Source organism: Pseudopipra pipra, chromosome 7, assembly GCF_036250125.1.
Source record: "Pseudopipra pipra isolate bDixPip1 chromosome 7, bDixPip1.hap1, whole genome shotgun sequence".
Lineage (NCBI taxonomy): Eukaryota > Metazoa > Chordata > Aves > Passeriformes > Pipridae > Pseudopipra > Pseudopipra pipra.
Window position 1 is genome coordinate 27,721,502 of NC_087555.1, and position 25,100 is coordinate 27,746,601.

The 25,100-nt window shown below is 44.6% G+C and overlaps 1 protein-coding gene across 1 annotated transcript in view; it reads left to right on the forward strand.

The window, feature by feature from the left end:
* GLI2 (GLI family zinc finger 2) overlaps positions 1-25,100 on the forward strand; it is a 212,876-nt gene that overhangs the window by 156,478 nt on the left and 31,298 nt on the right. The window contains exons 8-9 of the mRNA XM_064661338.1: positions 14,646-14,848; positions 16,519-16,710. Coding sequence (XP_064517408.1) covers positions 14,646-14,848; positions 16,519-16,710 — 395 coding nt within the window. The remainder of the gene's footprint in view (positions 1-14,645; positions 14,849-16,518; positions 16,711-25,100) is intronic.

Here is a 25,100-nt window from a genome sequence, read left to right on the forward strand (position 1 = left end):
TGGTGTTTCCTAATGAGTCAGAGGGAAAGGCACTCTCCCACTAACACCACTTCCTCTGTGTCCTGGGATTTTCTTTGCAAGTCATCAATTCAGGGCTTGGCTAGGTCTTGACCTCTCTTGGCATGTGAGATCTAAACCTGGTATGACTCCAGACTTCCCTCGACTGTGTCTGGTTTGAATCCTGTCAGTGCCCAGACGAGTGTTACCACAAGAATAAGAAACTCTTCAAAGAGTTGTTTGTTTGTTTGTTTGTTTGTTTTATGAGCAAGCTTCTGCCAAATGTGAAGAAAGTAGGAGCTCTGTAAGCTGTAACTTCTTTCCCTTCAAGTCCTGATGTGCTGATGGACCACAGAATCCTATCATCCTGGTGTCTCGTTGCTTGCAGAGCAGGATTCACATTTCTGGTGAATGGTGTGACAGTTTCTGATAAGTATGGATGGTGAGCAGACTTAGGCTTTTCTGCACAGATGTCACATTGCTTCAGGTATGTCACTCTGGTGCAGCATACTGGGTGAATGACCTTTCCCAGGGTGACTCAGTGAGTAAATAGCACAAATGAAGGGATAGAAAATTCCTTGAGGTGCCTTGCACTGAAGAGTAGATTGTGCTTCCTCCTAAGATCTTGCACTAGGTGCAGTGGTTTCCTATCCCTTCATTTGGTTTTTGACTACATTGCCAAACTGGCCTTTTTCCAGGATCTGGTTGCTGTGATTGACTTAATTGCTTTGTGTTTCATAAACCCAACCCCAACCCTTCCAGCCTCGTGTTCATTGGTGGCTTTTCTCCCAGGTAGGGCAATTTTGTGGTTCACATGCTCACCAGTGAAATTGCTGCAATCTGTGAATTTTCAGAGCAGTAAGGATTTGTGCGTACATGTGTTGTGTGTGTGTAGTCTTCCTTACTTACCAGTGCAAGATCTCAGTCTAATCTCCTCCTCCTTATCATCCTCACTGGGTGAAAGCTAGGCTGAAAGTTAGTCTCCTTGCCTGCAGTGCATCATGGTCTGCACTCCCCTGATCAAATTTGAGTTTCAGCTGAAAGAGCCACTGGCATCCAGGAACAAATATTTGATTAAAATGAAACTGTAGACTTTTAGAAGTTCTTCCTGAAGTCTGAAGGTAGAAGATGGAGATGGTGTAGCCAGGGAATCTGGTAAAAATCCATGGGTACAATAGCATGGGCTGCATTTGATATTAATTTTTGGCTCATGAAACTTTTCTCCTGTATCATTGAACAGCAGAATGAGAGCTTTCAAGTGGGACTTTTGTAATTAAAAGTTTATCTCGTACCAGTAGGTCCTTATAACTCTTCTTGCACTTGCTCTGTCCCTCAGATGCTCTGTGACTGACCTTAGAAAATGGCTTGTGCATTCTTGTACCTTTTTTTTATTGGCTAGAAACTCTTTTATAGCAGGCATGAATGGTTGATTAATCCTTACAGCTTTCATGAGTACCAAATGGGTACTGCATGCTGGGTAAGAGAAATTATTTTCCTGTTAGATTATGAACAGCTTTAAAACATGTACTGTAATGTGATGTGCACAAAGGGAATTGTGAATCTTAGCAGTTCAGATCTGGATAGTTGGATTTCCTTGGTTACTAATAACACTACCGATTATTTAAATTGTAAAACATTTTAAAAATTCACATTATTTTCACCTATTACATCCTTTGCTTACTTTAACAAATCAAACAGCAGATACAACTAAACAAAAAAACCCCAAAACATGCAAAGTATAGGACCTTAAGTCCTTTTCAAAGTAAACTCTGAGACAGAAGTATTTGATATCAAAATCCCATCAGCAGCCTACTCCTGCAACTATGTGGGAGCTTACACCCCACTGAAGTCACTTTGGGCTGCAAAAGGTACTTGAAGGTGCAAAAAGATGACTGATGGGTCTTTCAAAAGCTGCTACCGCATGGAAAACCTCACTGCTGGGATTTCAGCTTAGCTTTGATTTCCAGGCTTGGTTTGTTTGCCACTGTGTTGTCTAAAACAGGTAAAGCAGTCCACTGCAACTGAGCAGTTCTGATTTCTCATTTCCAGACCACAGTACAAAGGCCCTGTGTTTGCCTTTTCAAAAACCAGAGAGAAATGTTTAAATAATATTTTGTGCTAAATTATTAAAATTGCTGCAAATGTTTTCATTAAAATTTGAGTATGTTTAATATCCCTTCTCTTGAATTTTAAATAGAACCAATACTTGGTGACTTAATTATCCAGCAATATCTCTTTTTTTAGTTTTTTGCCTTATATTAATAAAATGAGTGTATTTACATAGTTCCAACCTAAGCACATCTCGTTTTACTGAATAAGTGCATCATTTAAAGGGCACACAATGTTAACACCTTTTGGCTCACCTGAGGCTTTACATCATGCAACGTGCTGAATCCCATAATGAACCTTATCCAATACAAAAAATAAATCACTTTCTCTATCCTTCCTTATAAAATGTTCAGAAAAACCCCACAACTCTCTAGTCATTTTAAACTGTCCCCATTGCATTGAGGTTTCATTCAGACTACCTAGAGTACCATCTCAGACAGACTTTGGCTGCTGTTGTGGAAAGCAATGGCTATAACCTGTGAGTTGAGCACCTGCAGTTGACCATTCAAAGACAGCAGCTGTCTCTTCCTTGGCTCTGCATAGTTTGAGAGTGTGCAGAAACGGGGCTGGAGGTCTCATCCCTCTCACCACTTAAATGCCACAAGAGGAGCATGAAGTGGTGTTTGGTGAGATGCAAGAAGGGTGATTTTTGAGGTTGTGGAGTGATGAGGATCCTCCCGTTTCTCCTTCTGGGTCAGCAGTATGGACAATCACCAGAACTGTGAGCGTGAGTAGGATGTCTGGGGGCCTTTGCCGCACTGATGTTGTAAAAAAACTCCTGCTTTTCAGGCAGCACCCCACATCCAGCTGCAGTTCCCTGGAAAGGGGAGGGTAAAGAGTGGCTGTGCGACAGATGCAACGTTTAAGGTCAGTTTGGGATAATTTAAGGATCAGCTAAGGACTGGAGATACTGAATTTCCTACTTGTACCCAGCTGAGCCTAGTGCCCAGTTTTAACCTGAGTTGAAGGAAGATCTGCTGTATCTAATATTGATGTGGGGCTCCATGCAGGCAGAGAGGCAGCAGAGAGCAGTGGCCAGGGCAAATGAGGCCATGGCACAGCCCTAAGGGCAGAAGCTACTGCAGGGGGGTGGTGTGGTGATGAGCTATCTGTTCTCAGACCTCCTCTCCTGCCAGGCTGGAGAGCACCAGACCCACTGGACACCAGCACAGCCACGGCGGATGCGCAAGGGTGGCTTCTTTGACCTCGAAAGGCCATGTGTGTGTGTACATCACTCTCCAGCTACGATGACAACGGCTCTTTGAAATGCTTTTCTGCATTTGCATTTACAAAAGCTGGATAAGCCTTTTTTTAAAAAAATCTGATAAGTAGCAGGCAATTGAATTAACCACTGTTGACTGTATTGCTGTCTCTTAACAAACTCCATCTGTATGTTCTCCCTTTGTAGACACAATTTTATAACTTAATTTCCCTACCAAAACATCAGTGTTTACTTAGTAAGAAATCTGTTCTTTGTCAGCTTAAAACAGTGATTTCTTTATTACCACTCTGCGCAAGGAATGACAGCACAGAGTTGGCACTGGAGCAAGTCTGGTTGAGTCTACAGCGTTGTAATGGAAACAGGGTGAACTGAGGGTCAAGTATAATGGGATTTGTATACAGAAATGTGTCTGCATAAGGAATAGCTGCATGAGATAAGAGAATGAAAGATGAGGCCCGCAGGTCTCCCATTGCAGAGTGTTGGGAAGGAGGTATTGCTGTAGGTACACAGGGCTGCTGACATGGGAGATGGGGTTACCTCTGCGCCGACGTAGAGGAGTTGCCTAAAACACACATGCATCCAGCACTAGCTGACGTCAGTGAATGTTGGATGGATTTGGGCGGTGGTCAGGGATTACTCTAAGAATGTTTTGTGTGTAATTTTTATTGATTTTGAGAAGCATGGGTCGATGAGGGGTTTTCAAGCTGTTACAGTCTATGGCCTCCCTAAAAATTTTCTAGCAGAGTTGTTAAATGTGGTATAGTGAATTTGACTCATAAAAAGAGGCTCGCAGGGTTTTTTTGCTGTCTTTCACAGCCCCTGAAAGAGTTTTAGTGATTCCCAAGGGTTTTGCAAACCACAGGTTGAAAAGCACTAGTGTAAACTTTCAGCAGTAAACAGCTGGGGAACATCAGATCCCTATTCCTTCCTTGATAAATGTGTTCTATTTTCCTGTGCCATTGAAAAAATGGAAGAATAGGAGAGCAGCTGTAGTCAGTGACACCAACAGACCTGGGAGCAAAAGAGTGTTGGAAGAAAGGCTTTTCGGGTGGTTATGTTGGCGGATGAGATATAAAACACATCTTTTTTACCATGAGATGATGATTTGGGGGGTGGGGGAAGCATCCTGGCTCCTTTTGAAGCATGTTGAAGTTGTACAGTGCAGTGAGCAGTGCTGGGGTTTTGCAATAAGGCTGAGCTTCTGTTTATAGCATTTGCTTTCTCCTGCTCTAGAGGCTTTCTCAGTCTTACATTTCAGGCTAGAGCTGGTAGAGAAATGCCAGTTGGTTATTGCAGTCACCTGGAGCGAGACTCTGCTTTCTCTGAACTGTGTTCATCTTTTCCCTATGGAAAATTAAATCCTAGCTGGATGTTGCCCAGATTTTTAAAACATTTGTGTTTCATTCAGATTCACTTTCTTTTTAATGATAAAAAAAATAGAAAAGAAAAAAATAATAGGTTAAAATTAGAAGAAATTAAAGTTGAAGTGCTGATTTATTGTTAATTTTCTTATTTGTACAGAAAACTCCAGACACTTCCAAGCGAAAAGCTTGTTTGGAATAAAAAGGGTTTATTCCCTGCACTCCTATCAGTGAAAAACTTTTACCTAGTTCTGCTATTCACCATATAATTGCTTGCTTTTCAGCATACTTGTAGCAAAGGAAAGGCTGGTTAGATCAGCCAGGCTGCTGGATCAGATCATACATTACATCTTGAGCTCTTTGAGTGCCATTAGCATTTCCTTTTAGAAGTGAAGAAATATTGACAGTTTTCTAGGTTATCTCGCATTTTACTGCACGTTAGGGCACTTCAAAGTCTTTATGTAGTGATGGGAACTGTCATGAAGTAGATGTGAAAAGGGCCTTTGGTCCAACTAAACCTGTCAGCAAGAAGATTTAGGGCAGATGGTTATTATTAGAAATCAATGTATTTATTATATATTGTTCAGGAATATTTCCCTTTGGAGGTTACCGTGAGTGCTGTTGCTGTTTAAAATGTGTCAAATGCCAGTAAAATTAATTCCTGCAGAAAACCCAGGGAGCCCCAACCAAAAGCTTTGTTATTATGGGAATGCACGTCTTTTCCTCCTTTGTGCTGTGATGCACCAGAGGCAGATACCTGGCGTGTGTGTGTGTGTGTGAGATGTTTCTGTGCAGCTATCACAATCACCTCTATATACAGACAGAGCTCCTCTGACTGCTGTGTCTGGAAAGGCTTTGTAGAGATCTGTGCTGTACCTGTTCCCATTTTGTTTTATTCCCCTTTCTTTATAAACTATGGCTTTTTGGTTACTTCCAGTTAGTTACAGCAGCTTGCTGCTGCTTAGAGCAAGCACATCATCTGTCCAAAGCCTGAACACCAGCGGTTTTCCCCTGCACTTTAGAAGAGAGAAGCAGGACATTGCAGGTTTTTGTAATTAATTGGATATAGGTTTTTGTTCCTTGGTGTCTTGTTTAGCTATAGGATTTAAGTTCTAGGACCTTGGATTATGGGAAGAGGGCATTCCCAATAGAAAAGAAGCATATTAGCAGAAGCATTAATGCTGGAAGTCACCGTCCTGCAACAAAGATTCATTTTCTGTTCACCCTGTGATTTACAGCACATTCCAACCAAGTGATTTGGCTATGGTCTTCTGGCATAACATTGTTTGCCCTTTCCCTGACATTTTGCATATAAAGAAAAGTTATGAGCTTCTTGGGCATTCAAGGTACCAGGAAATGCAGGAGTCTACCTAATTTGTTAACATGAAATTATAGATGTCAGACATAGACTCTGTTAGTTAACATTGGTTAGAGTAATGCTGCAGCCAGTTGATTGTATTACAGTCATGATGAAGAGGAATGGTCTTTTTTTGCTTTTCTGGGATATGACGGGTATGGAGCCAAGGCAGACTTAAAGTGTAATGAATGAATAAGCATTTTCTATGGTTTGCCTGACTCTTCCATGAGCTCCATTGCTGTGGTGTTCCTGCCACTGGCTTGTTCTCTCCTCAGTGGGTTAGTACTGGCATAACATGAAAAGAGACTTTTCAGAAGTACTATAGGAATAGTCTTTTAAATGTTAAACCCTTCTGTAGCACTTGGATGTTATTACCTTTTAAGGGAGAGAAGCTGCCACCCAAAAGTAGCATAGGAAGAAGACACTGGGCAGGGATCAAAAATTCAGATTTCTTCCCCACAAACATGCACTTCCCATTTGTTTTCCCAAGCCCAGTGTCTTCACAGCTGCAAGCAAACTATTCACTTGAAAGTGCTAATATCCTCAACATGTGTCCCAAGGGAAGACAATCAGATGCAGAGAAATGGCTGTGTCACATCTGACACATCTCTCCAACACCCATTTCCCACATCCCCACACCAATGTTCAATCCTCTCAGATCTCCCTCAGATCTGCCCTCAGGATCTGGTCCATGTCTGCACCTCTCTGCATCTCTTTCCCTGCTGCTTCCCACCTTGCTTGCTCCTCCAGCTTACCATGCCACTGCCCAGCTTTCATCCCCTCCCAGCCCTGAACCTGCAGTGTTTTGATACCCCAGCTCTTGAATTTAGTGACTACTGGAATCAGATTCTCATGCCTGTTGGTTTCAACCTGAAGCTCACATGCCTCCAGGTTTGCACTGCTCCTTAGCTTTGTCACTGAACTCCTTTTACTGGCTCCTGCACTTCTATCCATGCTTTCCTTTATGCCTTTTCTCTCCCTTTCCTTCCCTCTCTCCCTCTCAGCTACCTTCCTTGAAGTTCCCCTTCTTAAAATATCCTGCTTCTCTGAAGGCTTTCATCATTAATCTCTCAAGAAACTATCTTAGGGACTCATCTGCTGTGCTTTGATTTATTCGTTGTGTGGGTTTTTTGGCGAGTGTCTCACAAGAACTGAGCTGGTCATCCTTCTACCTCCATTGCTAAAGGAAAGCTTGTGTGAAAAGGTGGGCTTTCAGAACTTAAATTAAAAGATCATGTAAGTAAGATAATTGGATAAAAAAGGATATTAGGATCTGAAACAGAATGTTTACTTGCTTTGATGTGCTTTGGGAACATATGTCTGCACCGTGGGTTGTGTGGCTGATTAAGTATAAAACAATCCGAGAAAAAATCACCACTATTAAGCTTAAATCAAAGATCTCTCCCCAAGACACTAATTTGATTTGGGTTTGAAGGTCCCATATCAACCCTAATTTCTGCCTTTGATGTCTTGCTTCTTTGTATGTTGTATAGTGGAGGGCAACCTTACTTATAAAAATTTGCAATTTTTTTCCATTTTAAAAGCAAATATTGATATTGTTGTTGTGTTGCAGTTGTGGCTACAAATGTCAGCCAAAACTAGACCTGTGTTGTGGTAAATGCAGCATAAATGCAATAAGAAACCATATGTGGTTAGGATAGCTTTTAATCTGAGAACTAATTCCTGTACTCAAGCTCCCAACTTTGCTCCCTCCAGAAGTTGCCCTTGTCCCCTGAGGCTGCCAACAACCTGTGAGCTCAAAAACTTTGTTAACTTATGGTGGAACTTAGATGAAAAAAAGTTTCAAGCTCTAAACCAAAACACTTTTGATTTCATTGATTAAAAAATAATACTCATATACCAGGTGAAGTGAAATCTTTTGTTTGATTGGTTCTTATGTTTAGATATTTTAGACCGAGGATTGAAGTCAGGTATGTTTAAAATGAAATGGTCTTTCAAAAGGAAAAATAAAAGACTTTTACCTTTTTTTTTTCACTTTTGAAACAAAAAAATTCTTATTCTTGCCTGGAACAAATATTTTAAATTTACCTCCTACACTAGAAGTTACACTAAGTCTTGAATATGTCTTTCTAAGGGATGGAAAAAAATTACGCTAAGAAATTGTACCTGCCTTAGGTTATGATACTGTGTAGATGAAAAACAGAGGAGTCACACTGGAGACCTGTTCTTGTTGCTCCTGTCATCAGAGGCAGTTTCCTTTGGCTTCACTGGTGCAAGATTAGAGTTTATGTCATGACAACTACTATTGCCAATGGATTCAGAGTGGGATTTTTTGTACTTAAATCCTTTTCAAAGCACTGCCCAAACCATAAATTCACAAATAAGGCATTTCGTATTCAGGGATCTGTGTCTGTTAAGGTCCAATGGAATTACCACAGTTATGTAATCTGACACTGGCAACACTGGCCATAGGATTCACCTCTTTAACTTCTACAGTGGGAGAAATTACTATTTCATACTATTAAAACTTCAAACCTTGCAGTGAACTTGGAGCACTTTTAGAAAAACATCCATTTTTGTCATACAGTGTTGCTGAATTTACCAGTTTCGTTCATAAACCCATCCAATGGGAACTTGCCCTTGCTGTTAAAAAATATCTTTTTAAATAGATTTTTTTATTGTTAAAAATCTTTTTTAAAATTACTTTTTATGCTTCCTGTGCCTCAAAGACATATTTGAGGGGAAAAGAGAAAATAGAAACTGCATGAACCATGCCCATTAAATTTCTGCAGGCAAGCTGTAACAATTTTTGTCCAGATTCACAGTCTCCATAACAGCTTCTTATAAGTGAGAGCATTAATTGCTGAATTAGCAAAGATAGGTCTGATTTGCTATATATTCATCTTTGTGAGTATGAGAAAAAAATTATTAACCTTATTTTAGAGCTGAGAAGATCCAGGGAAAAAAAAATAAAATTACTTGTGCTGAGCATCCCGGCAGGGGCAGGGGCTGGGAGTTATCAGTGATGTCTCTTGAGTCCCCATCCCCATCTCTTTGTAGTGGGACACATAAGCTGGCGTCTTCAATTCTACAGCCCTTCTATTCAAGCAGCAGGTCGCTTTACTGGATAATTATCAGCTTGTTGGAGTGCTGGGAGAGCTGGGAAGCACGAGTGATTCCCCATCGCCTCATTACCAGGCTGCCCTGCGCTCCCTGGCAGTGACTGGGGGGAGAGAGGCGGCTGCGCGGCAGCTGTGTGCTGCTCCTTCCGTGCATCCTCTGCTCTCAGAGCTGAAAAAAATGGGAGGGAGGGAAATCTTTGTGAGTGATCAAATGCCATGTGAATTTGATAGTCGTGGCCCAGGTTTGACCTCTGAAAGGTACCTTGTTTTGAGGGACCTCGTGGGGTTTAATCCTGAGGGTACCGCACAACTGTTGCGACCTCTCGCCCTTCCTGTTGTAAGGGACTTTAAATCAGAAATAAACAGATGTGAAGTTGAGGGGCTGGTGAGAGCTGTTTAGACTGAATCATTTAGCATGAATCCTGAGACACTTAAGGTTTCCTGTTGAATACAGCTTTGGCATCCCATGCATACAGTGTCTGCCATGAGAGCAGTCCATTTTTGGGGTATCTATATGGCTCCCCTCCATCTCCTTCAGACCTTAGGTGGTATTCTGGGTACACAGTATTTGGAAAACTAGACCAGGAAGTTCTATTTAAAATAAAACAAAAGCAAAAGTTTTTATGTGGGGTTTAGACAGGAATGTTGGCTTTAAAAGCTTTTTCTCTTGTAAGAAAACTCTACCAGGCTATGATACCCCACTCTGTTTCTCACTTCCATGTCTGTTTAGCAGCTATGCATTTTTTATTGTACAACAAAACAATTGCCTTCAAGTGTCCATATTCCATTAAGCATATGGAAAAGTATTCAGCCCTTTGTTTTCAGCTGAATACATTTATTTGTCACTTAAGTATTAATTTAGACTAGTCATGGGACATTAGTGCTGGTTAATTGTCCCCATTTTTCTGGGGTTTATTTAACTGATGGAGGTTATTTCAGAAATGTGCAACTTCTTTAACTGTTACATTCATTGCTGAGTGCCCCTTGCAGAGGTTGCAGGCTCACATGCAGCAGCGGTGAGATGTTACCACATCTCCACCGCGCAAGATTTTGGGATTGCTGGTGCATGTCCACAGAGGGAGAGCAGGATGAGAAAAACTCACCCCAAGGCCCTGTTTGTAGCAGCCCGCACTGGTTTTGCCAGTCCCTGAGGTTTTGCTTTCCCAGAAGCCCCAGTTCCTCAGAGACAAGGCTGCTCCTCCACGATGGGACCACGAGGATTCTTTCTCAGCACTGCATCCAGCTGTGATGCATCGCACACAGCACACACACTTCTCCTGTGAGCAGTGGCATCAAAGACAAGCAACTGCCAAGCCCCAAGGGCACACACAGGGACACAGTGGTCTGCCTCACTAAAACCACAGCTTGATGTCTTTTTGCCTTGGTTTTCAAAGGAAAACTGCCAGGTCCTTCCCCCAGACTTTGGGATGAGACTGCGGAGCTTCAGATGAGCTGTCGCTCCTTTCAGAAAAACCCAAGTGGCAGGAGAATTAAGCAGATCTCTTTCCCCCGGTGGAAGAACCATTAAGGAGCAACCAGGTCCTGGGAAACCACCAAAGTGTCCCACCAGCAGTGTGTTTCATGTCTCAGATGCTGGTATCTCTCCTTTTGCTGATTGTGCTTTTCCACTGCCACATGTTACCACTGCCCCACAGTTCTGCTCTGCAGGCAGCTGGAGCCAGGTAAATAGTGCAAGGATTTCTACTCTCCAAGGGGAGTCATCCACTGCCCAGGTGGACCTACAGACCTGCTCTGTAAAGCCTTCAGCAGCTTGCATGCATCCAGCATTACCATGAGGCTCTGCAGCCCTTAGGTGGGATCAGGTAATGTCTCCCACACCTCAGTGTCTCCCTCTGTTAGAGAGCAGTGAAGGAAAAGCCTCTCCTGGGTGGGGAAGGAAATGAATCCAGGCTCACGTGCTTCGTCAGAAATGCAAATTGCTCTACAAGTCCTGGGCATTAATTATAGAGCCTGGGCTTCTTGCTGGAGCCACAGGGAAAACAGGCCCCTGGTTCACGTTAAATTTAATGGCGTTTGGACACCCAATTCCCTTAGCCTATTTGAAAACCAGAATCCCACTTTCTAGAGAAATATATGTGGTCAGGTGAAATCCTTCATCCTACTGCAGATGGCAGTGTTTTTACAGCACTGTTTTCAGCAAAACCAGGAGCTCTCCCCCAGGTGCCTGGGGTGTTTTCCTCATGCCATCATCTGTGGGATCCGGGAAGAAAGATGGGAGTGATATGGATAGCAGAGGTCTGGGCAGGGAGCTCTATGGACAGGCTGAGAAGTGCAGCTCTGGCACCATGGCTTCATTGCACGGGCTGGTTCACAACACTAAGCTGAAAATTGTCCTGCTACAGGGTATGGGGCATGTTCCACTTGCCCTGGATGTGAGCTGGGCATCGGGACAGTGTTGCCTTCTCCCAGCGCTGCTTCATCTCTCTTCCACTGCCTCTAAAGAGCAGGATCTGATGGTTCTCTACCAGAAGCAGACCTGTGAGGCTACAGCTGCCTCTCACCATATTGTTGCAATGCCAATGCAATGGCTTAATGTGGGACTTAGGGTTTAGATAAGAAATAATGCAACTGGGAAAAAAGCAGGAAAAAAATCAAACTTTTGGGGAGTTAGGAGCAGAGGATCGCTCTGGCTGAATGAGTTGTTCCTGGTAGGCAGCTACTGGAAGCCATGTTATTTTGGAACGTGCTGTACCATGGGATGGTGTTTTGCTAGAATTGTAGGTGTACAAAAGTGATCCCTTGCCTCAGAGGGCTCACAGGAGCCAGACCTGGATGACAGTATGGCTGTCATAGTCCACAGATGGAACAATGAGCAAGGATGGGCTTTAAGCAGAGCCACGAGGAGCAGCCTGCTCTCCAGCTCAGTCTTTGTGTACAGGGCCAACCTCATGTTCAAACACCAGCTGCGTGCATTTTGGGGGAATTCTTGATCTTTTTCCCAGTGTTACCTCTTTGGACAGGGTGGGGTTTTCCTGTTCTGTGGGACTCCAGCATTTCTGCCCAATTTAGCACAGAGAAAATGAACAGCAAACCCTTCATATTGTTATACGCATTTTAGATGTCGGCCTCACAGTTTGATCAGCAGAGGCTCCGAAGGCTCGTAAACCTGGTAATACATAGTTCCAAGACTGCATCAAAGAAGTTCACAACCCTTTTGGGAGAAGCTGTGAGTACTGATGAAAGAGGGAACTTATTGTATATGTAAGAAAACTTCTTTCATGGCTTATGTATTAAGGCAGGCTCTGTGGCCCAGGGAAGATTGGGGCTGCTTTTAATTTACATCGCCCCTCACTTATATTAAGTCTTCGTCAGAAGAAAAATTAGTCAGATGTTTTCTTAATGACATCATTTTTTTTAATCCCGTTTCATTTTTTCCAGATGAGGCGGTGGAGATTATTAGAAATGAATTGAAACTAAATCTGGAACAGAGACTTTGATTCACTTCTCCCTCCTCCCTGGTAGAAATAAATTGGTCGGCTCCGTGCTCGGCCGCCTTTATTAGCAGCCTCGACAGAAACCAGCCCCGGCGGCCTCAGCTGCAGCTTTCCGAGCTTGCCGCCGCCACAGCTGACATCATGGCGAGAGGCACCAGAGAGTGACTTTGGTCACCCTATAATTTTGGTAGCAGAAGGCCATAGCGACGCAGGTGGGGAGGTTACGAGGTCTGAAACAGCCATGCCATCATCAGTTTGTCTTTCAGTGTCATAAAAGAAAACAGGGTCGATGCTGGTGGGTTTTCCTCTAGCTAAACCCTGGCCTGGGTCCAATGAGTGCCTGTGTCCGTGGCTGTGCGTCTCGACAAGTTCTTTATATCTGATAGGTTTTCACTGCCTGGTATTTCACACTAGCGAGCCACAAGAGTATATTGCTACAGGAAAGTACTTTGAACTATAAATATTTCAGAAGGCATTTAATTTACTACCCATCAGCAGAAAGTGTTCAAAAAGCCACAAGGTTTACTAATTTATCAGAAAGACAGAGAAACACATGGAAGATCAAACAAAGGCAAACATGCTCATTAAACTGCTGAATAAGTCTGCAAAGCCTGTATTACATTTCTGTGTGGTTTTGTTGATATGCAAGAATTACAAATAAATTAAAATGCACCTGAACTGTTGATAAGACAGGGTGGGACTGTGATCCTGAGGTGCAGGAGGCATGTCTAAACAGCTCAGATCATCGTGTTTGTGGTTGTCTGTGCATGGAGAGACAGATCTTACATGCATAATATAATATGCATACAATGGCATATTTGGATAGTCTTAGGAAGGACCTTTCTAATAACCTCCCTTAGATCAACCCATGTTCCAGATCCCAGACCTCCGAATCCCTGTTGTCTCCCATGCTTAGGGTGCAGCCCTTGGGGTGCACATCCATCTCTCTCTGCTTTGCTAGAGCACCCAGCCAGGGACAAATCCCGTCCCTGCTGTGACCTGTGTGTCAATAACAACTCTGCTTCCAGCAGTCTGTGAGTACAGAGAGAGCTAATAGAAAGCAGATTTTGCTCTTTTGTTTTGCCTAATGACAGCTCTGCCTCTTTTGGTGTCTAGCTCAGATTTTCTGCTTCTCCAGTCAGGGCAAGTAACTTTTTCTCCTGTCCTTGCACCCTCTGCAGTTTGTCTAAGAGGCTGGAAGGTACAGTATAACACGTGGCTGGGAGAAGTCCGCTGACTTTCTTTTCCATCCTGGTTCACCCTTCAAAAAACTGCTTAAGCACTGAAACATGGATATGACTTTTTTTTGTTACCTGCTGAATCCCTCAGCATGCAGGGATCTTCTTTCTCAGGTAGCGCTTGGCCCAAGGAAGATCTGAGAGATTTAAGAGAGTTGGCCCCCAGAAAGCATGCAGTAAAACCTCTCATGAACTTTTGCCCTCTGAACCTTACCGCCAGCCTGTCAAGGAGGTTTGTGCTAGCCATGATGGACGCAGGAGGGGAGGGCTGCTTTGCTGGCACTGGCCAAGCTGCACGTGCTGGGCCGAGCAAAGCACAGCTCAAGATCACATAAATTCTCCTTACGCCATTTGCATCCTTGCACAGGCAGCCCTGTTCGGGGCTTTGTCTGCACATAGCAGCACTAAACAGCTGGATACCCAGGGGCAGTGGGTAGCTTGCAAACACCCAGTTTGCCTCGAATATCTTTGTGTAGCCAGCATCCCCATGCAAGGAGAGGGGTGGGACCTCTAGCATGGGGTGTGTTCCATGCTGCCTGTGTGTGCAGGCACTGCCTGAAGCAGCTCGTGCTCGTTTTCACAACAGCCCATTTGGGGTGAGCCACCTTGCGTACATATATGTTTAGTGCAATACAGGTGCTTGTCTGTGGGAAACTTGGGGACTTCAGGCTCTGTGTATGCCAAGAGGGGATGTTCTTCCCACTATGTGCTTGAACTCCCTTCTCGTGGGCAAAGGCAGTGGGGCAGGACAGAGAAGGGTGGCAGGCGGCTATGCCCGCCCCGAGTGGCTGTGAGTGACAGCGTGTCTCTGTTTTCTTCCCAGGCCTCCTCCTTTGAGCGGCAGTCCCGTCATCTCCGACATCTCCCTCATCCGCCTGTCTCCACACCCAGCCGGGCCTGGCGAGTCGCCCTTCAGCCCGCCACACCCATACGTGGCACCCCACATGGAGCATTACCTCCGCTCTGTCCACGGCAGCCCCACGCTCTCCGTCATCTCTGCTGCCAGGGGCCTCAGCCCCGCCGATGGTAAGACACTGTGCTACTGGTACTGCAGAGATTTTGTAGCTCATCAGTACTGAAATTCCCTAAAACTGGGGGATTTACAGCTGCAAAGGCTCCGCAACTGCTCTCTGAAGTGGGAGAGCTGTCTCTTTTTCTTTTTGTTTTTTTTTCCCCTTTAACTACACATTTGTTTTGCATCATCGCACTGAGAAAGCAGAGCGTGAGAATAGCTATTACTGCTGGATCATATTATAAATATTTTGCTTAAAGTACGTTCCTTTCTGCAGCACTCTCGTCTCTCTTATGAGCTTCCCTGATCTTACATCTTTACTGGGAGCCCTGCTTCCCCCAAAGAGGGTCACAGTTGCTCTGGCTGCCTGGTCTGTCTGGGACTGACGTTGCAGAGGAGGCAGCACCAGCTGGGTTATCCCCTATGGGCTTTATATCTGTGGTCAGGGTGGCTCTAGAGTGAAGGAGAAGGGCCATACTTTTTTCCTTCTTACTCTGAAGCTGCCCTGCAGCTTTTGGGGAAGGCAGGAGTGTGTGGGGAACTGGCACTGGGTGCAGGCAGAGGTGATCATGCTCTCTGAGCCCCATCAGACCTCATGATGGGGAGCTGGTGACAAAAATGTCCAGGCCAGGAAAGGGGAAAATGTGCAACACTCCTTGCATTTGGCAAGGTAAAAGTCATGCCCTGCTTCGTCAGAAGAGCTTCATTACATGGTTGCAGGTGGCTGGCTTAGTGCCCAGGGAGCAGCTGGGGTTTGGGGACTTGGTCTCTGTGCACCCAGCAAACCCCAACATCTCCTGGCTCCTGAGCTGCTGCAGGGGCAGGCAGCCCTTTGCTGCTGCAAAGCAAAGTGCACCAGAGAGCAACAAGGCCCCTGGATTAGTGCCTGGCAGCATAAAACCATCTTCTGTGGCTAAAAAAACATCTCTAGAGTGATGGGGACATGCATGTGTCTTCTTCCCTCCCCTAAAACGTCATCCGAACTCTCAGCCTCCCGCCCCAGAGAGGTCTGATGGCTGGTGTGCGTGTGCTCTGCCTCGTCCTCTCCTTCCAAAGCCAGTTTCATTGTTTGCTGTGGAATAAAGGCATTGTGTTTGGGGTTGCTTTTCTTTTCCTTTTTTTTTTTTGTTTAAGGCGGTGGTAAATAAGTTAATGGGGCAAGCGGGTGGGGAGGCAGGTTTGAAAAATTACAGCTGGGAGAAAGTGAGTGTAATTGGCTTTGGCAGCCAAAATGGTTTTATGCTGCCAGACACTAAACCTAGTTCTATGCATTAGACCTTGGCTTTAATTTCCTCACGCTGCTATCGGGAACTGGGCTGCATTTGTCTTTCCTTTCTAATAGGCAGGGATGTTAATGCTGACAGGGTTACTGCTGCCGGCAAGCTGGGCCCTCTCCCCCCTCCCAGGGGTGCTGGCTGCGTCCGAACGGGAGGATTATTAGAAGGGGGAACGAGAGATTGTTTATAAATTTGCGGAAATAGAGGAATGCAGAGGCCCCAGCTTAGTCTCTTTTGTCCGCAGAAGCACGCCCAAGCACATGTCACGAGAGCCCTACACAGAGCCGTGTGGCTGGGGCTGGCGGGGGGCACGGGGGGAGACAGGGCCTCCAACGTCAGCACCAAGGTCTAACATAGCAGTGGGAACCTTCTCCCCATGTTTTTCTCCTCGCCTGTGGCTCCAACAGTGGCTCATGAGCACCTGAAGGAACGAGGTCTCTTCGGGCTGCCCCCACCACCACCGGGAGCCAACCCCGCCGACTACTACCACCAAATGACGCTGATGGCCGGCCACCCAAACCCCTACGGGGACCTCCTCATGCAGGGCGGGGGAGCAGCCAGCACAGCACACCTCCACGATTACCTCAGCCCCGTTGACGGTGAGTAGCAGTTTGGGTCCTCCCTGGCATGACTGAAATTTTGGGATAGATGGATGGGGCTGCCCTCCAGGTGGAGGTTGCTATATGTGGTCACTCTGCCCTGCTGAAACCCATGGGTGCTGCACTATAATTTTGGGCTTGAAAGGTCACCTGTTTCCAAAATATACATAATGTAAAATACATACATCATGGTCTCTTACAGACAGTGGCATGTTTGCTGCATGGCTGCTGGTCCAGTGAGGAGGCATGGGTGACCCTTGGGGGCAAGCTCCAGCTCCAGCTCCCCATCCCACCCAATGTTTAGCCTGGTTGGTGTCTGGGGAAAAGGAGGGCCATTTCCATGCATAGCCATGCTAGGCGCAGTGGACCTGTCACCTTTGTCGGGACCTCCCAGGTCCGCAGGGAGAAGAGATATGTTAACAGGGAACCGTGGTGGAGAGAATATGTTAGTACTTTGTGGGAGGAAAAAATGCGGGAATGTGGTATTTGTGCTAGTATTGAGTGTTATAAACCCAGAAAGCTCTTGCTCCTGGCTAAATGAAGAAGAAATAGAATCATGTTAGGCACTGTGGTGCTGAGTCACCCCTGTGGCCTGACTGCTGCCCTGGTGAGATGCGTAAAATCTATCTGGAAGCTTATCTGAGGTTCAAATGATTTTTAGAGCTGTTAGAAATGTCTTTACTTTCACTTTATGCTGCATCTTGTGAGAAGTGGGATTGTACAGATACTACAGAGGGCAGTTTGGGGATTATTTCTGCTGCAAGAAAGAGAAGTCTCAGCTCGACTTTCAGATCCAGCTTCTGTTTCCTGGGATGCCTTTGGATTTGCCTGTGGACCATTATAATTTTTGGAGTGGAGATCTGCATTGTTTCATTACCGCTTCAAAGTTTCCGTTGTTGAGCTTTTAAGATTAAAGACTTTGTGGTCTTGCTGCTTCATAAAGTGACTGGTTTAAAATGATAAAAGCTGTTCTGGCTGTTCAGTGATGGGGGCTTACAGATATTTCTAATGAAAAAACAGTTTCTTGTCTGCAGCTGCTGTGGAAGTTTTACCTGAACAGTTATTTTCTGCTGCCAATTCTTAGATTAATCGGCAATTTGAATCCCACTCTGAAAGGGAGGACATGTGCTCCTTGGTACCATCCTGCCCTCTAACACCCACAATATATCCTGGGCTTCTCTGCTACAAAGCAGCTGGTCAGTAAAACTGCTCTGTCTTCCTTCCAAAGGGTTAATGCCTGTGGTTATAGCAGATGGGTGCAAACCAGCCCTGCCAAGTTCTTCTTGGGCTTATGAAGAAGACTCCTTCCTCCTTCCCTCCTTATTAGTCCATCTCTGACCAGCAGTGCCTCACTGAAGTGCCAGATAAACAACCAGGAAGGAAAGCAATCACAACTGTTTTTGTGGTAACGTAGGCTGGCTCTCAGCGCACCAAGATGTTTCATCCTCTGGTTTGCTGAAGATCAGTCTTTATCTGAGGTACTGAGATGCTCCCCTTGGCAGAAGACTCTCATACTGTTTGCCTTCTCCTGAAAACAACTCTAGAGTGAATCATGTATCAAAGATTCTCAGTTTCATGCAGCCGAGCTCATAACTGTGATTCACTGCAGAGCCAGGACTCACCAAGCATTTATGATGATCCTTCGGTAAAGCTTTGCTGATGAGTAACTGGAAAGCATTTTCTGGGCCTTCACATGTTCTGCTTGAGATGAAAACTTTCAAACACCGTGAGAATGTGACACGAGACACCAGAAGGCTACTTTTTAAGAATGCGTAAAAGAGCAGCAGCCCAGTGCCAGTCTCTGGTCTACGTGTTTGGGTTTATCCATCAGCTGGAGAAAAGAGAGAACTGTGCATTATTAAGACAGAAAGTAAAATGGATGGCTCTGAAATGCTGGCTGAGAAACCAGCATCTCCTTCTCTTTTTAGAAAGTTATTTAAAAAATTTAAATCAGCAGGGCCTAAGTAAATAGTTGAACAGATAATTTAATAAAGCAGCCTCTTATGGTATTTTTCTGAGACAGGAATAAAACATGCATAAAACCCCAGTGAGTCACCACCTCACTGAGTCTGTCATTCGGAGAGCCCTTTTCTTCTCAGGGAGCCCCAGAACATTGAAACCTTACAAGAATTCATTTGCAGCATTGTCACACACCTGTGATAACACTGGCACCTGTGAAAGAAAAAGCAGCAGATAAGCATATATTAAACCTGGCCTATTCAGTGTCACATCACCTCCAAACATCTGCAGGTCCGTGGGAGGCCTAGACACTGGGTATGGTAGTTCTTCCACAGACACAGTCTTTCTAGTTGCTGTAGTTGCTTTTCTTGGCGGATTTCTCAATGCCTTCATGGTTTTCGTCTTGTGTTTTTCATCCCATCACATGTCTAGGGTCAAGAAAAGTAATAGGATATAAATGTCATCTGGAGCTTGTTGGTGCCAACCCTGTGCCACGTCTTCTGAGTGTTCAAATGCTGACTGAGCTAGAGTACCCAGAGCTGCATCTTTTGCAGGGTTTTCAGTGTGCAGCTAGAAGTAATTACACCCCTAAAGTAGACCAGAGTTAAGTTTTACACACCAGACTGCTCGGGTATTGAGGCCAGTTCCAGTGGAGACTAAGCAACCCTTCAGTTATTTCTCCCATTTCATTTCCTTACCCAAAGGGGACTCAAAATCCAAGAGTGGAGTTTGAATCCAAGCTTAAAACTGTTTTTTGGAAAACCTACACTTTAAAATCAAAAGTTAATCACTGGTGGATTATTCCAGGTGATGGAGTGATTGCACAAGAGCATCCCCAAGGCAGTAAAGACTGGTGGGGAGCACAGATAACCCTGGAGATGACTACAACTTTCTAGTCATGTTTAGTACATCCAGCTGTTTTTTGCCCTAAGCAGGGGGGTTCCTGTGATTACCCTCTGCCCTTCAGGAGGTGCCATTTTCTCTCAAGAGGATTCTATCCAGAGTGACTGTATGCTGGTACTGTTATAGCCCTGTAGCTCAAAAGATTTCAAAGTGCTGTACAAAGCAAAGCCATTGCATCACTGGAGACCCCAAAGAGAAAGAAGATCAAATGATCAGTGAGCATAACGGTGGCAGCTTTAGGAAAAAGATCCAGATCTTTGGAATAAGACTCTATGGCCAGAGTGGGAAGTAGATATCATCTTTAAATCCATCACTTTGCACAGCATTCAAAGTGTGATTGGGTTGTCCATGCTGAATCAGGGAATGCGGAACAAATATCTTGAGTCCAACTTAGATCCAGGTGGTGCTGCACAGAGGTAGTCTCTCCAGGTCAGGAAGGCTGCGTAGAAGTGTTTGTGCAACCTTACAGTTAGCAATAGCAGGGATGACCCTGCAGTGCTGTCACTGAATTTTGTCCAGTTCCTGGAGCTAGAGGGAGGATCCCTGCTCTGTTTCTCACTGCCTGGTGCCAGGCAGTCACAAATGTCTTGATTCACAACCAGCTGTAACTGTAACTGTAACTGGGAAAAGGCTTTGTTCAGCACAGCACAGCCAGCAGGCCAGCAGTTGGCACAGTTGCCTGGGATGTGGGCAAATCATCAAGCAGGACTTTATTTCCCCAAATCAAACAGTGATTCAGCTTCACCAACCTCTTTCAGTCAGTGTTGTTGGAGCCTTTCTACTTGAAGGCAATGATTTAGTAGTCAGCAGGGTAAGAAGCAGGTCTGGCAGTGCAGCCCGGTGGTGACTGCAGTCAGTGGGCACATGTCTGTGAGAGGTGAGCTCAGGACTCCCTTCGGCAGGTCCATGTGAAGCGACTGCTCCATCAGGACAAATGGAGAGAGCCCAGCTTCGCGGCGACCTAGGAAGGAAGTGCCTTCTGAGGCTGGAGGGACCAGCAGCTCTGGGTTTGCAGGATGGATGTGCCAGACTGCAGATGACTTCCCAAACAAGCCAGCTGTTGGCTACTCTGGGCAGACGGCACGCCCTGTAGTCACTTCCTTAAAAAACTCTCAAAGACCTATTTTTTTGTTGTTTTCTTTGTCCCAGCATAGAATGGAAACTTGCTGAAATCTCAGAAAAGGTTCAGAGAATGGGAAACAATTTCCCACCCATTTCTAGCCAGCAATGCTATTTTTCTCCCCAGAAAAATATGTACAGAAGAGAGAAGAAGTCCCAGAGCATCCCATAAGTGCTGTGTCTGGAATCCTGCTGCACTCTGGTTTCTAAAGAATTCAATTTACATATGCAAGTTGGGTCGACTAAACAGTTACCTTGTGGATTGGGAGTAGAAGAATGCAGCCTTGTCTTTCAGCGAGGATTTGAGGGAAACATTAGTATTCCTTGAACTGCAAAGTTGATCGGCCTGGGGAGGAAAGAAAGAAGGGTCCCAGGACAGCGTCTGGTGCCAGAACAAATGTCCAGCATCTGCTGCAGTCTGAAAAAGAGGTGTGTTGCCTCTGCAGAAAGAGAGAGGGGAATAAGGAACTGGTTACGCAGAGTGTTTGTAGTTTATTGCTGCTGCTTATTGATTAAGGGACCATTCTGTGTTTTTATAGTGCTCTTGGATTTAATTTGATGATGGGAGGAGGGGTATATTTCTGTACACTTAGGATGGAGTTTTGTTGGTCAGTGGTCAGGAAGAGGGACAATTTTGATAACACTGTATTTATCCTGGAGCTGGGCCAGGGGATGCAGGGGGAGCAGTGGCTCTGTCTGGTTTCTGTGGGGTGCGGGGTGATGGTGAGCCATCTGCAGCCCATGTGCCTTACAGACTCATCCCTTTGGGAGCAAACTCCCCCGATGACCCTCTGCAGTCGAGATCACAGCAACATGCTTGTCTGTAAAGACTTGCCAGAGATTTCCATACCCTGAAGGAGCCTTGAAGGAGCTCCCACTGAGTGCCTGGTGTTTCCTCTCAGGAGGGCTTTGCTACCACTATATCTAGTGTGTCATGAGGTCTGAAATCTCCCTCCAGAAAAATTGTCTCTTGTAGTATCCCTCTCATGGCCCACAGTTCCCGTAAGTGGTCAGAGTGGGAACCTCCGCTCCCACCTCCCAGATGAGTAAGGATCTTATTCCGCCCCTGTGCAAAACAGCACTGGGATCATCCACAGGACTCAGTCCACAAGCTGCTGCATGTGTAAAAGCTGACCATTTGGTCATCACTGACCTGTTGTGGATTAAACTAAATTTGGGAAGAGTATTCCAGTTTCTGAGCAACTTGTGGATGTGATAATTCATAGACACTATAGGAAACTGCCAAGGATGCTTTTACCTTCTAACTAAGAAATCTGGACTTGCCTCTGAGCTCTAGGCTGGCTGGAGGACTGGGCTGGGATATTTGACAGACACAGCCAGCATCACTTGAAAATTCAACCTTGAATTCTTGCTAGTTTAGAAATGAGCTATTTAAACACGCATACCCCAGGAGAAAAATGGCTTTTGGTTGTGAGCTGTGGCATTTACATTTATCCTGCAAAGATAGTGCTGCTATAAAGTCAAGTTTTTTCTACTGAAAAGTTATTTCAGGCAGTTTTAAAAGATTTCTTAAAGTATGTGGATTATATTTATTCGCTAGCAGGTAGACCTGAGCCTATGACAGTCAATGTGTCTGGGTCTGTATATGAAATAGTAAGGAAAGGCCAGTGCAAAACAGTTAAAACACTGCAAAATGTATCTGGCATTGACTTTTTGTAAGGCAAGGCAGCAGGGTCAAAAGCCTTCATGAGCTGCCATCCACAATACTGCCACCAATGCCAGGAGCTTTGGACTCAACCTTTATGCACCCTTCCATTCACCAGTTCTCTTCTCCTCCTGACTCTGAGAGAGAAGGGGACAGTCTTTTGGCTTCAAAGTTCCTATGTCTTACTTCAGGCCAAAGGATATTTCTGTTGTTTGAAATCTGAAAACAGTTGGAATTCTAAGAAGGTATCTTTACATTTTGCAAAAACAAAATCAGATTTTTTCCATTCAGAGCTAATTTGTTTGATATACACCCTAATAAATAAAAACCAAGATGCTAGTATGTCCAAAAAATGAGTGCATCAACATCCCATGTTTTCAAAGTGGGAAAGAATTAGTCTGAAAGTAAGATGAGATATCTCAAACAGGTGTGTCTCTTGGTCAGCTTAGTAAACTCATTCCATCTTCCAAAGTCCACGAAAGCATCTGCTAGTTTTAATAAATGTTCTTTCAAGATGAGAGGTAGAAGTAGCAGAGCAAATTGCTACAGTAACGGCCACTACCCACCCTGGAGATGTTGTAAATGTGTTTGGCTGGAAATACTGTCCAACACCAAAGGAGGCAGCGATACAGAGATCTCAGGGAGTTATCTTTTCTCTTGTTTTGCTGTGTGGGCTTTGGCTCATCACTTCTTTGTGGACCTGGGAGAGAAAAAAGAGGTTTTCCCATCTCTCAGTAACTGAGAGAAAGAAACTGAAGGTAAGAAACATCTGTATCTCAGGTAGAGAGGCACAGAGAAATTAATTTTAAAAACTGAAACATTGATAGAGGAGTGGACTTAATTTTGAAACTATGTCCTACTTTTATTTCAATGTGTGACTGTTTAAAATTCATGTTAACCTATAAAGATTTTAGATTTTTGAACAAAACACCTTTTAAAAAATCAGAAAAAATACCTTTTTTTTTTTTTTCCTTTCAAGAGTGTTGATGGGGGTACTCTGACAGTTTGGGAACTTCCCCCAACATATTTTCCAAACATTGAAAAATTCTTGAAACTGCCCCTGTTCATTTTGAGAAGCTAGCATTTTTGTAGGGGAGAGGAGAGAGGAAGTGTTAGTGGTAAATGTTTGCGAAGCTCTCCATCTCTATGTCTGAAAAGTGGACCCCACCTTCACTTACTTCTCTGGGCACAGTCCCTGCTGAAGAAGTTGTGTGTGCTTTTTCCTTTGAAACATCACTGGACCTCAGGCAACAGAGGATTTTGCTTACGTGCCCAAGTGGGTGTCAGTCAGCCCGTACTGAACACCTTGCCTATGTGTACAGCTACAGTAATGTTTACCCGTGCTGCTGCCTGGAATCATTTGACAGTCATGCTTAGTGTCCTCAGATCAGGAGATTAGGTCAGGCCAATTTTATTAGTAAGAACGATCCCAGTGCTGCTAGTCTGATTTAGAATAATAATTTTGAAAATATCTTCTTTTCATAAGTGCACTAGTGTGCATTTCTTCATGTGTTTAAACTGCTTTTCTGTTTCCCAGACGCTTCCCTTCCCAGGCACCTTGGGCAGGCTGTCATTAAGAAGAGAGGAGTTGTTCATCCATAGCACGATTTTAGGTCACAGCTTTCCCTGGAAGCCTGCAAGACCTAGGAGACTTTTGTGTAAAGGACAAGCCTAACCTATTGGATCTACTGTCAAACATTTTAGATAGTCCACGGTACTTGCAAGATCTGAATTAGAGTGGGCACTAATGCAATGCATATTACTGGATTTGGGCTGGAGAATTCCCAGGCCAGCTTAAAAATCTGACAGTTTCCAGCAGAGTTTTACATGGAGGAAAAAAGATGTACCTGTGAGCAGTGGGGAGGGGTGCCCACGTTGGCTGCACTGCCAAAACCTAGGTTTCTGTTGGATATCGGGACTTCTTCCCTCTGCAAATTAATGGCAACCAATGGCTGAACCAGCACTGTGGACATAAATCATGTGAAGGAACAGCGAGAAATGAGTACAAGGCTTTTCTTTCTATTTAGTAATTTATCAAGGGAAGTGGCACATTAATAAACAGATCTCCCTTGAGGTGTGGGAGTAACAGAGATAAATATGACTGTCAAATCTGGCCTGCTTCCTTCTGTTAGAGAAGGAGGAGACTGTGGGAATGCAAATGTAGGAAACAATATCTATATCTGGAAAGACGCATATTATTTGTAGGACAGAAACACTGGCAACTCATCTGAGATGGGGCCTCATTGCACCTGGTGCAGTGTGTACAGAATAAAGCACAAACCCTCTCTCTCAAAAGGAACTCATCTAAATAGATGACACTGAGAAATAGGGACACTGAAAGAAGCAGCAATTTGCTCAAGGAGGTATGACTGGGGAGGAAACAGCACCCAGGTCTTTCTGGGTTGTGGCACATGTATCGAATCAAGATGCCTTATGGCCAGAGGAGGGAAAAACAGAAAGTTTAATTAGTTCAAACCAGTTACATTAATGCATGAATGTATTGCAGATAGAGGACAGTTTTGACCATTATGATCTCGACTCAAGCAACCTTCACGTTGCTTGTTCTAGGGCTCTGGGATAACTCAGATTTCATAGACCAGATGTGAAGGCTGAGAATTCTGCACTCCAGCCTTTGCTGAGGGAAGGTCATTTGCTCATTTTGGTTTTGTGTCCATAGTGCTTCTGCAAAGTGTCTGTATCTTTTCCAGCTTCCATGGAAGTGCCACTCATCATGACACATGGG